General features: G+C 60.6%; 1 protein-coding gene across 1 annotated transcript in view; it reads right to left on the bottom strand.

Annotated features, from left to right (window-relative positions):
• The window catches only part of LOC123017898, a 25884-nt gene extending 13363 nt beyond the window's left edge, over window positions 1–12521 (bottom strand). The window contains exons 1-6 of the mRNA XM_044419553.1: window positions 11152–12521; window positions 8331–8457; window positions 6801–6914; window positions 5125–5379; window positions 3208–4378; window positions 493–1558 (exon numbers count right to left, since the gene is read on the bottom strand). Coding sequence (XP_044275488.1) covers window positions 493–1558; window positions 3208–4378; window positions 5125–5379; window positions 6801–6914; window positions 8331–8457; window positions 11152–11571 — 3153 coding nt within the window. The 5' untranslated portion in view covers window positions 11572–12521. The remainder of the gene's footprint in view (window positions 1–492; window positions 1559–3207; window positions 4379–5124; window positions 5380–6800; window positions 6915–8330; window positions 8458–11151) is intronic.
• Between the last annotated feature and the right edge of the window lie 1265 nt (window positions 12522–13786).

The raw sequence follows: 13786 nt of genomic DNA, 5'->3' as shown, positions 1-13786 counted from the left end.
AGAGGAGGGGCGCGAGGGAGAAGGGCACCCACCACAGCCGTCCCTCGCGGACACGGACGGCGCGCATGCGCAGCTCCGGGTGCTTTAAAAGGCGAGGGGGGCAGCCGCGGCACGCATGCGCCGCCGGGCCGCCAGGAAGCGCCTTCCTGCGCGCCTCCCTGCCGCCCGGGCCCGCAGCGCCCCCTGCGGACGGAGGCCGCCCGCGCCCTTCCTGCGCGGCCGGGCCGGGCCGGGCCGGGCCGGGGCAGCGCCTTATCCGTGGTGGCGCCGCCTCGCGTGCCTCCGGCCTGCGGCACCTTCCTCGCCGCCGCGGCAGGTCTCTCGGCTCTCCCCACCGGGTTGTGAATCCCGTCAATCCGCTGAGCAGACTCCCCCCCCCCGGCCTGGGGCGCTCCAGAGGCGCGGCCGGCAGCTCGCGGTTGCGGCCAGCAGGCCCAAGGGTCACAGGCCTGGCCTCCCGCGCCCCGCGAGGCGTTGGGCAAGTGCCCGAACGAGGCCGGCAGGGTCGGCCCTCTGGTTTGCTGCTGGGGCCGGCTTGCTTTCCAGCGGGAGAGGGGCGCCGGCGGCCTCTGCCCCGGGTGCCGAAGCGCCTGGCTGCCCGCGGGACGACTGCCCTCCCGGCCGGTGGCCGCCCCGCTGCAGCCCGCCAAACCTCCTGGCCCGGTGCTGGCGGCAGCAGACCTTGAGAGGCGGAAGGGCGCTGGGTTCGGCCAGGCCGGACGGGAGCAGCGCAGGGCACACCGGGCCTGGCGAGGGGCCACCAAAGGCGCCCCAGGCCGGCAGGTCCGCAGCGAGCCCTTGGCAGACGCCCCTCCAGGCCCCAGGGCAAGTGGCTGCAGGGCAGAGGCCCCATCCCGTCAGTCTGGCCGTTCCACACCCTCTGCTCATCATCGCCGACCTCCTGCATGGGGAACCACGTCGGACCGCTGCTGGTGAACCCACAAGGTGGACGCCCGAACGAACGCTGAGCCCTGGGCCTTCCTGGTCGAGGCGCGAGCTTTTCGCGCCCGTCACGGGGCCACCAGCCCTGCGAGGGGAGGCAGAACCGAGCCGCAGGTATCCCAGTCGGAAGCCTGGCGGACCCACGGGGGCCTGGAATGCCAGCACCGTCTCTCCCGCGCAGTCTGGGTAAAGCAAGTCCTGCCTGCTCTCCCACAGAGCCGGCGAGGCACGGCATCGCGGGGAAGCTGCTGAGGAAGAGCCCCCCCCATCTACGAACGGGCTGCCAGGCCGCCATTCCGAAGAGTGGCAGATGGGGCAGGGAGAGGGCACGCACCCACCCGCCACCACCGTGCTCTGTAGCGGGGGGAGGCGTGGAGCCAAGACGGTCTCGGCTGAGCGAGGCCCGAGGGACAGGGCTTCGCAGGGCGCCGACAGCGGGATCCAACCACTGCGTCCAGCTCCACCGCTCCGCAGCCCATGTGGCACAGCAAACACGGAGGGCGATCCATGGCGTGACTTGCCCTGGTGCCACGAACTCCGACGCGGGTGCTCGTGGCATTTCCAGCGGGGGCTAAGGAGCTGCTGTGTCGGCCGCACCCTGGGCCCAAGGCTTGGCCTACCCCAGGCAGTGGGGGATTGTTGGAGGACGGCTGAAGAATTATTTATTTATTTATTTATTTAGGAGACTTCGATGCCGCCCCATTCGCCGAAGCCTCGGGGCAGCTCACATCCATAAATAAACTTCCATAGAATAATATAAATTAACAGTATAAATTAAGTCGCCCTGGCCAAAGAATAAAATGAATAAATACTATGAACAATTAAAATGACATTTGAATAAAAAGGTCAGGCTTGCCAGGATTGGGGGATGGCAGGGGCAGGAAAGAATTCCCCAGCCGGCCATCTGGGCTGAATATGGCAGCCAAGAAATGCACTTGGCTGCATCATCGCAACAAGAAGTGCCACAAAGCCGATGGGGGGGGGGCAGTGTGGTATACAACAACCGCCATGCGTATGTCGCTACGGTGACCTCTAAGCACTCTTCCCCACAACGCATCGGAGGCCAGGGGAGGAACCAGGTTCAGCTACGTCTGAGCTCGCCATGGAACTTCCCGCTCTGCTCAAAGTCTCGGAGGTCATGGAGAAGAAGTGGCCACTTCCATTTTTCTGCGGGAAAGCTCAGGATCTCGGTGACGGATCCTCGTGGGCTCTTGATGCATTAGATACAGTGCAGGTTCCGAGAGCCCAGTTCTCTGCCCGTTGGCCAGAGTGACCCAGGTTCTGCCTGCCTGCAGGCAGAAGAGGGGCAGCTGAGCCCAGGAGACACGGGACACGTCCCCCAGGCCGCCACATCCCGGCCCGGCAGCTCCGGGTAGCTCAGGTGGCGTGGCGTGGCCTGGAGAGACCCTGCAGAAGCCAGTCTGGGACAGTGGTCACACGTGTCTGGATGGCGCTCGCTTGGAGAAGGCTGCCGTGGGACATGGCTGCCAGCCAGAGCAGGCCAGCCTGGCAAGGCAGACCCATCGCCGGACTCGAGGTAAAGCAGCGAAGCACAAACCGCCAGCGGTTTGCTATCTGCTTTTAGCGAGAGGAAGAAACCGTGGAGGTTTCAGGAGATGAACGGGGGGGGGGGGTCTTCACAGCACACACCTCCCTCCCCACCTCCTTGGTATTTACACACCTGCCTTCCCTCCAGAAGAAAGAGAAACAGGAACGTCTCGCCTTCTGCCAAATGTACAGGATGATCCAAACTGCAGCTACCGTGCCCAACAGGAGCCGTACACAGAGACGCCCCGTGGGCAGGATGCCTCAGGAGGAACCAGTCCCAGCAGCAAGCCTGGGGGATTCTGGGGGCCCAGCTGTGCAGCCTCCATCCAAGGGGGCTCTCAAGAGGGGAATCGGTAGGCACCCCACCAGCACCCCGTCCTCCTCGTTCCACACAGATGTTTTCCCAGAATGCCACACGCTGGCAGCTCATGAAACAAACCCAGAACCTGAAGCATCTGCTTACCAAATAAAATCAGATTCCACATTTATTATCAAAAAGAACAGAACGGGGCAAGGGAGGCAGAAGCAAGGAGCAGAATCCAGGTCTGGCCGGTGCCACGTGCCAACGGGGTGGTTAGCTCGGTTCCGAAACCCGTTACTGAAAGGAAGAGGCCATGCGTCTGTGCGCCTGGGGCTGGAGGGCATGCGCGGGACCGTCCTCCCCGCCCCAGCCGGTCCTGTGTCCCCGGATGCCCGGGCCCGGGGGCGGGCGGCCCTCACTCGCCCACGTGTGTCCGCAAGTGGTACTTGAGCGACTGCTTGTAGCGGAAGCACTTGGCGCACTCCGTGCAGGGGTAGGGCCGCTCGCCCGTGTGCGCCCGCTGGTGCTCCAGCAGGTGGTGCTTCTGGGTGAAGTTCTTCCCGCACTCGGCGCAGTGGTAGGGCCGCTCCCCGGTGTGGATGCGCTGGTGCTCCAGCAGGTGGTGCTTGCGGATGAAGCCCTTGCCGCACTCGCCGCAGGCGTGCGGCCGCTCCCGGGTGTGGACGCGGTAGTGGTTGGTCAGCTTGGACTTCTCGCTGAAGGTCTTGTCGCACTGGCTGCACTTGTACGGCCGCTCGCCGGTGTGAGTCCGCTGGTGCCGCAGGAGGTGCGAGGGGCGGCTGAAGGCCTTGCCGCACTGCGGGCAGATGAAGGAGAGCTCGCTCTTGCCGGCGTGCGCCCGCTGGTGCATGGCCAGCGAGATCTGCAGCCGGAAGCTCTTGCGGCACTCGCCGCAGGAGTACGGCCGCTCCCCCACGTGCGTGATCTGGTGCTTGCTCAGGCTGGACTTGTGGCTGAAGCTGCTCTCGCACTCGCTGCACTTGTAGGGCTTCCCGGGCGGCGCCGGGGCCGGCGGCGGCCGGGGCTGCGGCTTGAGGCTGCGTTTGTCCGGGTAGGCCTGCCCCCGGCGGGGCGGGGGGGCCACCCCCCGCCGCGTGGTGTGCAGGCGCTGGTGCAGCAGGAACTGCTGCTTGATGCGGAAGCTGAGGTCGCAGGCGTGGCACTCGTAGGGCCCCTCCTTGAGGTGGTTCCTCTGGTGGATGATGTAGTTGATGCGCAGCATGAAGCTCTTCCCGCACTCGGGGCAGATGTACGGCCGCTCGCGCGCCCGGTTCCGCTGCTGCAGGGTGGCCGGCCGCGGCTCCACGCCGTTGTCCCTCTCGCAGAGAGGGGCGCAGATGCCCACCGTGGCTCGGGGGGGCTTCACGACCCGCTTATCTTCCCGCCTCACATCCACGTTGCAGTTGATCGAGCACGGGGGCTCCGCTCTGGAAGAGAAGAGTCCGCGGGGCTCGAGGCTGACGGGGTCCTCTTCCTCCTCCTCCTCCTCTTCCTCCTCCTCCTCCTCTTCCTCCTCCTCCTCCTCTTCCTCCTCCTCCTCTTCCATTTTGATCACAATTCCGTCATCTTCGAAGGGAAAACAAGAGCAAAGCATTGTGCATCACTTGCTGAGAAGAATAATATCTGAAGCTTCTTTGAAGCAAATTTGGGGCTCGAAATTTGTCAGAAAGAGCAAGAAAGACTCGTTGACAGTCTTAAGTTGCTACAATGCCCTGACTGCAGAAGTTCTGGAATTCCGCATTTTTTGAAAAAAGGCATGCAAGCTGCACCTAAGTCCTTGACTGGAGCTTTGATTTTGCTTTGGAGTTTGCAGAAGTTGCTGCGTCAGGAAAACTGCGTCTAAGGAGAAGGGAAAGAGCTGCCCCGGGACTGGATAAACGGTGCACGAAAGGGCCTCTCTGCCGGGAGAGTCCTACTGGGGCAAGTGCTCCTGTCCCAGGAAGCCATCCTGGTCAGGGGTCTGCAACTACAGAATCACCGAGTCCTGGAAGAGCAGGACTGGAAGGGGTCAGAAGGCCACCAGGTCCATCCCCCTGCCCGTGAAGGACCCCAAATTACCCCCCGCAATAGGCTTCAACAAGCAGGTGCAAAAGCTAGAAAATATGCTGAATGAGCACAAGAGGACTGAAGACCCGCGTCCAAAGCCGGCCTCCGCCGGGGGTCCCGTCACGGCCCCGGCAGAGCAGCCGCAGGCCTCCCCCCGGCCCGGCAACGAGACGGCCGTTCTGAGGACGAAGAAGGGGTGCGCTCCTGCCTCCCAAGGCAGGAGTCGGCCAGGGCCTGGAAAGTGGGGTGCGGGCGGGGAGCCCTACCCGTGCAGCTGCCGTGCTGGACGGTGACGCGCTCGATCTCCCCGAAGCCCACGGTGTACTCGTTCGCCTCGTCGAGGCTGTTCCCTGCAAAGTTTCCCAGAGGAGTGGCGGCGCTGTACGGGCTTCCGCAGGTGGCCTCTTGGTCCAGGCCCTGGAAGTCCCCCTCGGAGCTCCCGGACATCTGGTGCTGCTCCAGGTCTTCCGGACAGTCGTCGGAGTGGGGCTCCTCCGTCTTGATCACCACCCGGATGCCTGCTGCAGCAGTCGGCGGGGAGCAAAGGCAGCCCTTTAGCAGCGGGGGGCCCCAGCGACACCCCATCTATCGCAGGGCCAGGAGCGAAATGGCGGGGTGGAGACCCAGCCCCACGCTCTGGGCGCAGGGGCCCACGTCACGGGGAGCTTCTCCGGGGCGCTCGTCCTCCCTCGCGAGGCTTGCCGAAGCCACGTCTGTGGCGAGGGGGCTGCCAGGGTCCCCCCGTGGCTTTCCCTGGGCCCCCACGTTGCCCCCTCGCTCGCTGAGAAGCAGGGGGCCCAGCCCTGCTCCCCTCCCCATTACCCGGCGGTGGTCTCCCAGCAGCGCGTGAAGATGCAGGGAAGACAGAGGCTGCATTCGGGCGAGCTGATGCTGGGGGGACTCGAGGCGAGGCCCCGAGCGGTCCCTGGGGGGGGGTGGCGCTTCTCCCGAGCAGGGACCCGGAGGGCTTCGCTCCACTGCCCCCCCACATGCTGCTTGCTCGCCTCCGCGAGAAGAGGGGCCTTCCTTCCTTCGCAATCAGGGTGCAATCCTGCGCAAGCTTAGATGGAAAAGGCCTCCAACTCCCCGCATGCGCCAGGTGCCACAGTGATGCAGGCTCCTCTGGCTGGAACATGCCCTTTAGGCCTTTGCAATCTGGGAGACTGACTCCCACGTGCCCCCCATGGGGGGCCGCCCCTGTGGATGGCCCAGAAGCGTCGGCTGATATGGAAGGTCGCTGCTCGGCCAGAGAAGCAGGAGGACCGGCGTGCGAATACCCCTTTGTGGCGTGAAAGCAAGAAACAGCACTGCTGCCGCTCGCTCAGGCTTCAGTGGGCCCAGGAGTATCACGGCCCTCCGCGTATACCCTGCCTTTTGCCTCTGCGAGGGGGGCCTCTTAGGGTCTCCCCCTTGCCATTTATCCCGGTAACAGCAACAGCCCTGTGAGGTTGAGAGGCAGAGGCTGGCCCAGAGTCTTCCCAGGAGCCTCCTGGTCGGGGGAGCACCGGTTCCCCGACCGCCTGGGCCCATCCTGGCTGGCTCTTCAGGCTGACCTGCTGGGACCTGCCGCAATCCAACCGCCTCTGCGGCAGCCTGCGAGGATGGGGGACAACCCCTGGCCCAGGGCCCGATCTGGCCCCGGAGGGGTCCTCAAGGGAGCCGCGCCCCTTCCTCTGCCCAGCCACCACTGCTGCAGGGCCCTCCCAGCTCTGTGCATCCCCCCACAATCCTGCACAAGCCCGACACGACCGGCGGGGAGAGCTTTACGCCACGAAAGGCCGGCCCTTGGCCTCCGGCCCCATCCAGGAACGTGGCTCCCAAGAAGTCTCCGACATGGAATTTGGCCCTCGGACTGAAGGTGGCCCCACCCGAGGCAGGCAGACCCACCGTGCAGCACCAGCGCAGCTCACGGGCCCCCAAGGCAGCCCTTCGCCTCACTTGCCTGCTGTGGGATCCGGCGGCCTGCCCGGCTCTTCTGCGTCTCGCTCCTCTCCAAGACACGAGTCGGCGCCTGGCTCCGTCTGGGCTAAAACGCCGGGCTTGGAAATTGCATAGTCTGCGGCACAGAGGAAGAGAGCGGGGGGGGGGGGGGCTCACAGTTGGAGGACTGCTAAACAGCACCTCCCGCAAGAGGCCAGGGGGCTTGGACATGCGGGCAGCCAGGGAGGGCTGCTTCCGTTCTCCCTGCGCCAGGGAGACGCCGGCTGTGGGGCACGGGGATGCTGTGCTTGCCTGGCCGTGCTTGAGAACAGCACCAGGGCGGGGAAGAAAGTCTGCAGAGGCAAGACCCTGGCAGAGAAGGGGGCAGTTCCTTGAAATCTATCTAATCTATCTAATCGATCACTATGCACAGAAGCCCCGGCAACCGAACGACCGAGAGCCAGTCCTTCGTTGCTCAGCATCTTATCAGGAATAACGAGATTTTATTTCAAATCAAAGCGAGTTTCTACCTGTGATAGATTTGGAAGTGAAATGAAACGGCTGGAGGGAGAAGGGACCTCCTTTCGCGGGGATAATGTCCCGAAAGAGCACTGCTCGTTCGTGTGCATTTCATATTCAGAATTCAAAACACGCAGGACGGGACGGGACGGGACGGGATTCCTTCTGACTGAGCTTTCAAGGTGGAATATAGCAAGGGCTGGGCGTCGTGAGGGTGGCCGCTGCTCATTGGACTAGACAGTTCCCAAAAGGCCTTTCTGTTCTGCCGCAAACAGCCATTTTATGGGGGAGGGGGCAGATTCCGCAACTTCTGCTCATAACCCCCCGCGTCCCGTCCCCGTCCCCCCGCACACATCCTTTCCCATAACACAACATCCTGTTGAGGAGAAAAAGGCACCGTCACGACGCGATCCCTTTGCTTGGTCATGGCAGGAGCCCCCATCCGGAAGCCCCGGAGCCTTGGGACGTGCCCCACGGGTACGATTTTGCTCACCGGGAGCACTGTTCCGACGCCACCGAGCCCGAGCCGGGTCCCACGGCGGGCAGAGACCCGCGCAGCCTTATTCCGCCCAGCTGCATCCCTCGGAAACAGTGCCAAGGTATCGGCTGGGATGAGGCGCCCGCCTTCCCAAGACATATTCTGGGAACAGCGGGACCCGCAGTCGGGTTCTTTCCCAGAGGCTGTGAAGAATGGCCACAGGCGCACAACCGTCCTTCGAGCGGATCTGCACAGTCTCCCATCGGCCCGTACGGGCCATCCCGGCCCCTGAAGCGGCGTGCACAGGAGAGAGGGCGAGCGAGGCTCAGCCCGGGCCGCAGCTGCACAGCAAGGGGCCCGCCGTTCTGAAACGCATGCAAGCGGGAGCAGCTTCACACAGCCGAAGCCCACTGTCTGCAGTAGCAGGGACAACAGAGTGCCTCGGGGACGGAGGCGGCGCCTGGGGCGAGGACGGCCGGACACTCGGGCCGATGCGCCCCGGCCAGGCCAGTCGGGAGGGCTGCCCAGCACAGCCAGCCGCAGCCCCAGCGTTACCCAGAGAGATCAAGGACTCCTGGTTCCCCTTCATCAAGTTTTTGTACAGCTCCTTCTGCCACTCCTCCAGCTTCTCCCACTCCTTCTCGTTGAAACAGACCGACACGTCGTCGAACGTCACTGGCACCTGGGGGGGAAAGCCCGGCCATCAGCGCTGCGCCTGCCTTCACAGGGTCCGAGATCGGGGAGGGAAGGCTCGGGGCCCAAGAAGGCGTCACAGCCTTCCTCGTGCCGAGTATCCGCACCGCCCTCCTCCTCTTCCTCTGCACACCCAGCCAAAGCAAGGGAAAACTACGCCCATTCCGCTGAGAAGGAACAGGGTCAGCCGCTGGGCACTCATCCAGTTTCACCCAGACACTTCCCACACGCCCTTTGCCGGATCTCGGCACCATTCCCACGCAGGAGGAGCAGCCGCGAGAGTCTGGGAGGACCTCATGGCTCCACACGTGGGCAGATTTAGGCTGGCACCTATCCAAATGCCCATCGTCTCTGGGGAAACAGGCGCCCATCCTGCCCAAAGGAGACACACAGATCGCTTGCTCGGGGAACCAGCCTCTTTGTCACACAGGCCCTCGTGGTGACCGTTGCAGCCACAGAGCAAGGCCCCTGCGAGCGAGAGCAGCTCGGCCGGCAGCCCAAGGATGCCTGGCTCCTTTATTTAAAATTCATTCTCTCTCTCTCTCTCAAATATTTGTATGCTCTTTCAAGTATTTGTATGCTGTCCTTTGCAAGAGCCTCAGGACAGCTTACACAAATAAAATACAAATATTTAACATAACATAAATTAATTAACGACCCACTCTGGCTGCCATTAAAATATGATGATAAAATTCAATATTAAAACTTATTAAAATATTAATTAAATAAAAAGGTCTTAACCTGGCGCTGAAAAACATATCATGATGGCGCCAGGCAGACCTCTCTGGGGAGCGCATTCCATAGCCAGGGCGCCACCGCAGAGAAGGCCCTCCTCCGGGTGCTCGCCCTCCTAATAACTTTGTGTGTCGTTACAGCAGACGCGGGGCAGTGAGGGTGCGGCGGCGGCCCTCAGCGCGTTGGGCTAGCTCACGCGCCTGAGTTCACCAGACAGGAACCCGGCTGGGCAGGGCATGCCCAGAAGCCCACCAGGGCAGAGTCCCAGTAAGGACAGATGCGGTCCCGGATCTCGTCATAAAGATTCCCCGTGGCCGACTTCTATCAAACGTGGGAGTCTTTTTATCATTGGCTAGAGAAACGGGACTTTGTATAGATTTAAATGTGTTTTTAAGTTATCATAAATGGAAAAAAATGTGGGGGCTGGCCCAGCGGGCCCGATGTTTTTGATGATTGATGTTGTTTTTAGCTTTTGTTTTTAGGATTATAATTTCAAATAAAATTTATTAAAAAAAAACAGATTCCCCGTGGCCTGATCCCAGGTGGCAAGTGCCGCACAACTGGGCGCTGCTGACTCAAGAGGATGTCAGCGGAGGCCGGAAGGGCCCTCCTTGGGGGGCTAGAACTCTCAGAGCCAGAACCGGCAGAGGCAAGCCGGGCCCCCGCGAGACAGGCTCCTCAGGAGAAAGCTCCTCCTCATGAGCAGGATTGTGGCCGGCGAGCTCGAACGCCTTGCAGCTGAGCCAAGCACCAGCGGGGAGAGGAGCCCTCCAGGTCTGGCTCTGGCACTGGCACATCTGCTCTGCTTCCCAGGCCTTGCTCCGAGGACGGTCGCTCCGTGCTTGGTCCTGCTTCTGGGCTGCACACCGAATCTGCCCCCTTAACGGTGCTTTGCAGGACATTGGCTGCCTCTCCTGAAACAGGCCATTGAGTGAAAAAGCGCAGAGAAGAGCAGTGAAAATGGTCATCCAGCTGCAGTGGCCACAATAACTGGGCTTTAGCTTGGGGGAAAGCAAAGGCGAAAGGGCAGAGGTGTGCTGGATCATGTATGGGGTGCAGCAGACATCATCTCCCTGTCATAATGCCAGGACCCAAAGAGAGCATCTCAGGAAACCGATTGGCGGAAGATTCGGGACAGGAAGGTGCTCTTTGCACGGGGCACCAGCACATCACCCACAAGTCTGGGACACTCCCGGCCTCATGCGCCTCCCCTGCCTCTGCTGGCGGGGGGGGGGGGGCGCCTGCGCACTGCCGATGCCGGGGGCCCGGGCAGGCAGAACTGCGGCACGCCGGGTGAGGCAGCCCCGTGGGCAGCGGGCCTGAGCTCTGAGTCGGGCCGGGCCTCGGCGCTCACGCGGGGTCCTGGGCGCGCACGATCGGTGGACGATCGGGCCTGCAGCCAGTCCTGGGGCTGCGGGCAACCAGAGAGGGAAGAACGGCCCGGCTTGCTCAAAAGCTTGCCCAACGCTGAGCTGGCCCAAGAAGCATATTTCACTTAATACGGATCTTGACGCTTCAACAGCACAGCTGCCTTTACTTTTGTTAATGGCCAGGGCTGCGGCTAATCCTGTTTCCCAGGACCCGGCCCTCCCAGCCGGTTCTTTCCTGCCCCGAAGCTGCACCCTAAAGCCCCTCTCAGCCAGCCTCTTGCTTCCACAGTGCCCAACCCCAAACGCCCCTGAGAAGCCCCCCGACAAACCATCAACCGGGCAACACCGGGCTCCTGAGTCTGGGGACCCTGCGCCTGCACCCAGAGCTGCCACAGATCCATCACAACTGCAGCTCCCGTGGTCGGGCTCCCCTTCCATTAACCCGCTTTCCAAGGCAGCTGAGCCAGCAGCCACCCCGCGTCTGGCAGCAGGGAAGGACCTGGGAGGCACACCCGGGGGGCCTGTGCGCCTCCGTCACGGAAGCGGCACATGCTCTGCGACGTCGGCGGGCCACAGACCTTGGGGATTTCCCCCCGGGAGCCCGGGGGCAGCCGGAGGATCCAGAAGTTGCGGTTCTTCAGCAGGTTCTCCATGTTCTCCAGCCGCCGCTGCAGCAGCCCGTACTCCTGGACCAGGGTGCCCAGGGCGGCCCACTTGCTCTCCAGCTGGTTCCCGATTTCCACAGTGGTTTTTTCACAGTCTATGATCTTCTTCTCGGCGGTCCCCGTCCTCCCCTCTAAATCCAGTAGCCGCGTGGTGTGAGAGTCCACCTTCTTCTCCATAGCTTGAAACGACGCGACTAAGGTGAGGGAAATTTCGGCTGCCTCCATCTCTCTTTCAAAGGTTTGGTCGGGGTCAGTGGGGAGCCGGGAAGGAAGCCCTCGGTCAGATTCTGTATCCCGTTCGGGTGCCTGCTGGGAAAGACAGACAATGAGCATGCGAACTCGCTGCCCCCTCGTGGCGTGCCAAACAGTTCATGTCCACAGGGTCTGGAGCTGGTTTTGCAACTTGGTTTAACACCTGGAACCCGCAAGGGCCATACAAGTTATGCTACTGTTGTTGGTCTCAGTGCTGTTCAAGATGACATTTCTGAAGTAGCCATTCCTGTTCCTTTTTCTGCTGCTCATGTAGCTAAGTGGAGGTATGCCACTGCTGGGGTTTTTCGCTTTGCAACCTGCTTTCCCCAAGGGGAAGCAACAGCTACTTCTGCACTGAATCATGGCAAGTTAAAGACATGGCCTTGGAAAGGGGAAGTCCAGCCAGCTGTGCAGTGATCTGGATGGGCCTTTCTCAGGTCAAGGAGCCGAGATGCAAAGAACCCTCTCTCCCATGCACGCCTTCACATCGCTTCTCTGTTTGCCTGAGTCACAATTAAGCAGGAAGCCTCTAACTGAACATGGTTTTCTGTGTGAACAGTGCAACTATGATCACCAGCTTCAAAACAAGCCAGGATAGCAAATCATGGTTTCAAGCTGGCCTAAATCCTGGTTTGCTCCAAAGCTAATAACTAGTGTTTCCTAGTCCAAACACGCAATATACAGTTAATCCAAGTTTTCTGGATTGATTGACTGCATTCCTAAGGAAGCCCCAAAGATGCTGCAAACCAAAACTCATTCATTTCTCATCTTGTTAAACCTGGCTAGTATTGTCCAAATGCTGCCTCTCTCAGCCCAGCTGGACAGAAAAACCCGTAACCTATGCCATATTCCAGGAAGGAACAGGGTCTGCTGACTTCCAGATGCTTGGAACAACAGCTGGATATGACTGTGGGGGGTGGCAACTGTTAAGAGCACGAACTGAGTATTTCAGAGCCAAATTTCACCTCAGCCATGAACTCCCATCTCTCCACATTCCTTCTGGAATATGGGTGCGACCGCAACAGAGTTGGCTGGGAGACTGCGAGATAATTCCAGTAATATATGCAAATAAACACCTGCTTACAGCTGTTCAAGAGCCAATTCCAAAGAAAGAGGGCACCTCCAAGGATCCACCTGCACTGAATTGCCGGAGCAAAAGCTTTTCACCTCCCCGGCTGCGTGGCTCCCGGTACCGTAGCTGCGCACGCACGTTCTCTGGGAATGCTCAGGGCAGCCCAGCTTCTAGTGGGAAGGGGTTCGGGTCATGGGTTAACAGGTCAGCAATCGCTACACGCAGACGCACACGCATGTGAATGTGGATGCACGGCCAACGTGCCCGTGTTCCCGGGGAGGGAGAGGCGGAGGGAGGAGACGAGAACTGTGCGCAGAGAAAGTGTTTCCTTGATGAATCAGGCCAATGTTCTAGCTGGTCTCGCACTCTGGTAGAAATCCAGCACTGCCGGCCTCACGGGCAGCACGGGAAGGCAAATGCTTTCTCCCAGCGTCCGTGCGCAGCACTGAGCTATGAGGAACCCATCCTCCAAGACGGGACGCTTCATTTTGCCCTCATTCCGAAACGAACTGTCCAGAGGCAGATGGCCGGGCGGCCTTGCCCAGTTCCACATCCCTGTAAAGAAAGATCTGGAACAGAACTGAGCCAGCAAAATATTCCCTGACATTGTTGACTTCACTGCTGGCTCTTATTGATTTCTTTCTAGAATTGATTTTCTGTTGGTTTTTAAAACTCTGTTTCTATATTGGAATTCTTTGTAAGTTGCCTTGACTATTTTACAGAAAGGCGACGGAAGCTCAGCAAAGAAATTGACATGGTGCAACATTTTTTACAAGCTTTAACTAGGTTTTAAAACCTTGCCGCTCCTTAGCATCGCTTCTCACTAATCTGAAAGCTGCAGCGATGAGGGAGATTTAGACAAACCGCATCCCATCTCCACAAACAGCAGCCAGTTAGCATTAAAGTTCTGTCCCCTTTAAATGCAAGTGAGGCCTGCAGGCCCCTAAAGGGCCCAAGGAAACTACCTGCACCATGTTACCACAAATGACACTGATGAATCGTAGCAGTCACACAACACACAGTTTCACTGACACCCTGCGTCTTTTAATGAGACATGTATGCCTCATAACATGCATGTATGTCTCTTACAGCACCAAGGATCAACCCCTGGCACAGCCGGCCTCCTCACAACCCGCTGCTGCCACAGCACCGACACCACTGGGTCCACGGCTGGGAAATCCCACGTCCCAAGTTCAGGCCCAGCCGTGAGAGGCCTCCTACCTG

This window comes from Varanus komodoensis, unplaced genomic scaffold (assembly GCF_004798865.1).
Source record: "Varanus komodoensis strain SLA01 unplaced genomic scaffold, ASM479886v1 scaffold104, whole genome shotgun sequence".
Classification (NCBI taxonomy): Eukaryota; Metazoa; Chordata; class Lepidosauria; order Squamata; family Varanidae; genus Varanus; species Varanus komodoensis.
The sequence above is the reverse complement of the archived record's forward strand: the minus strand, read 5'-3'. Positions and strand labels throughout refer to the sequence as shown.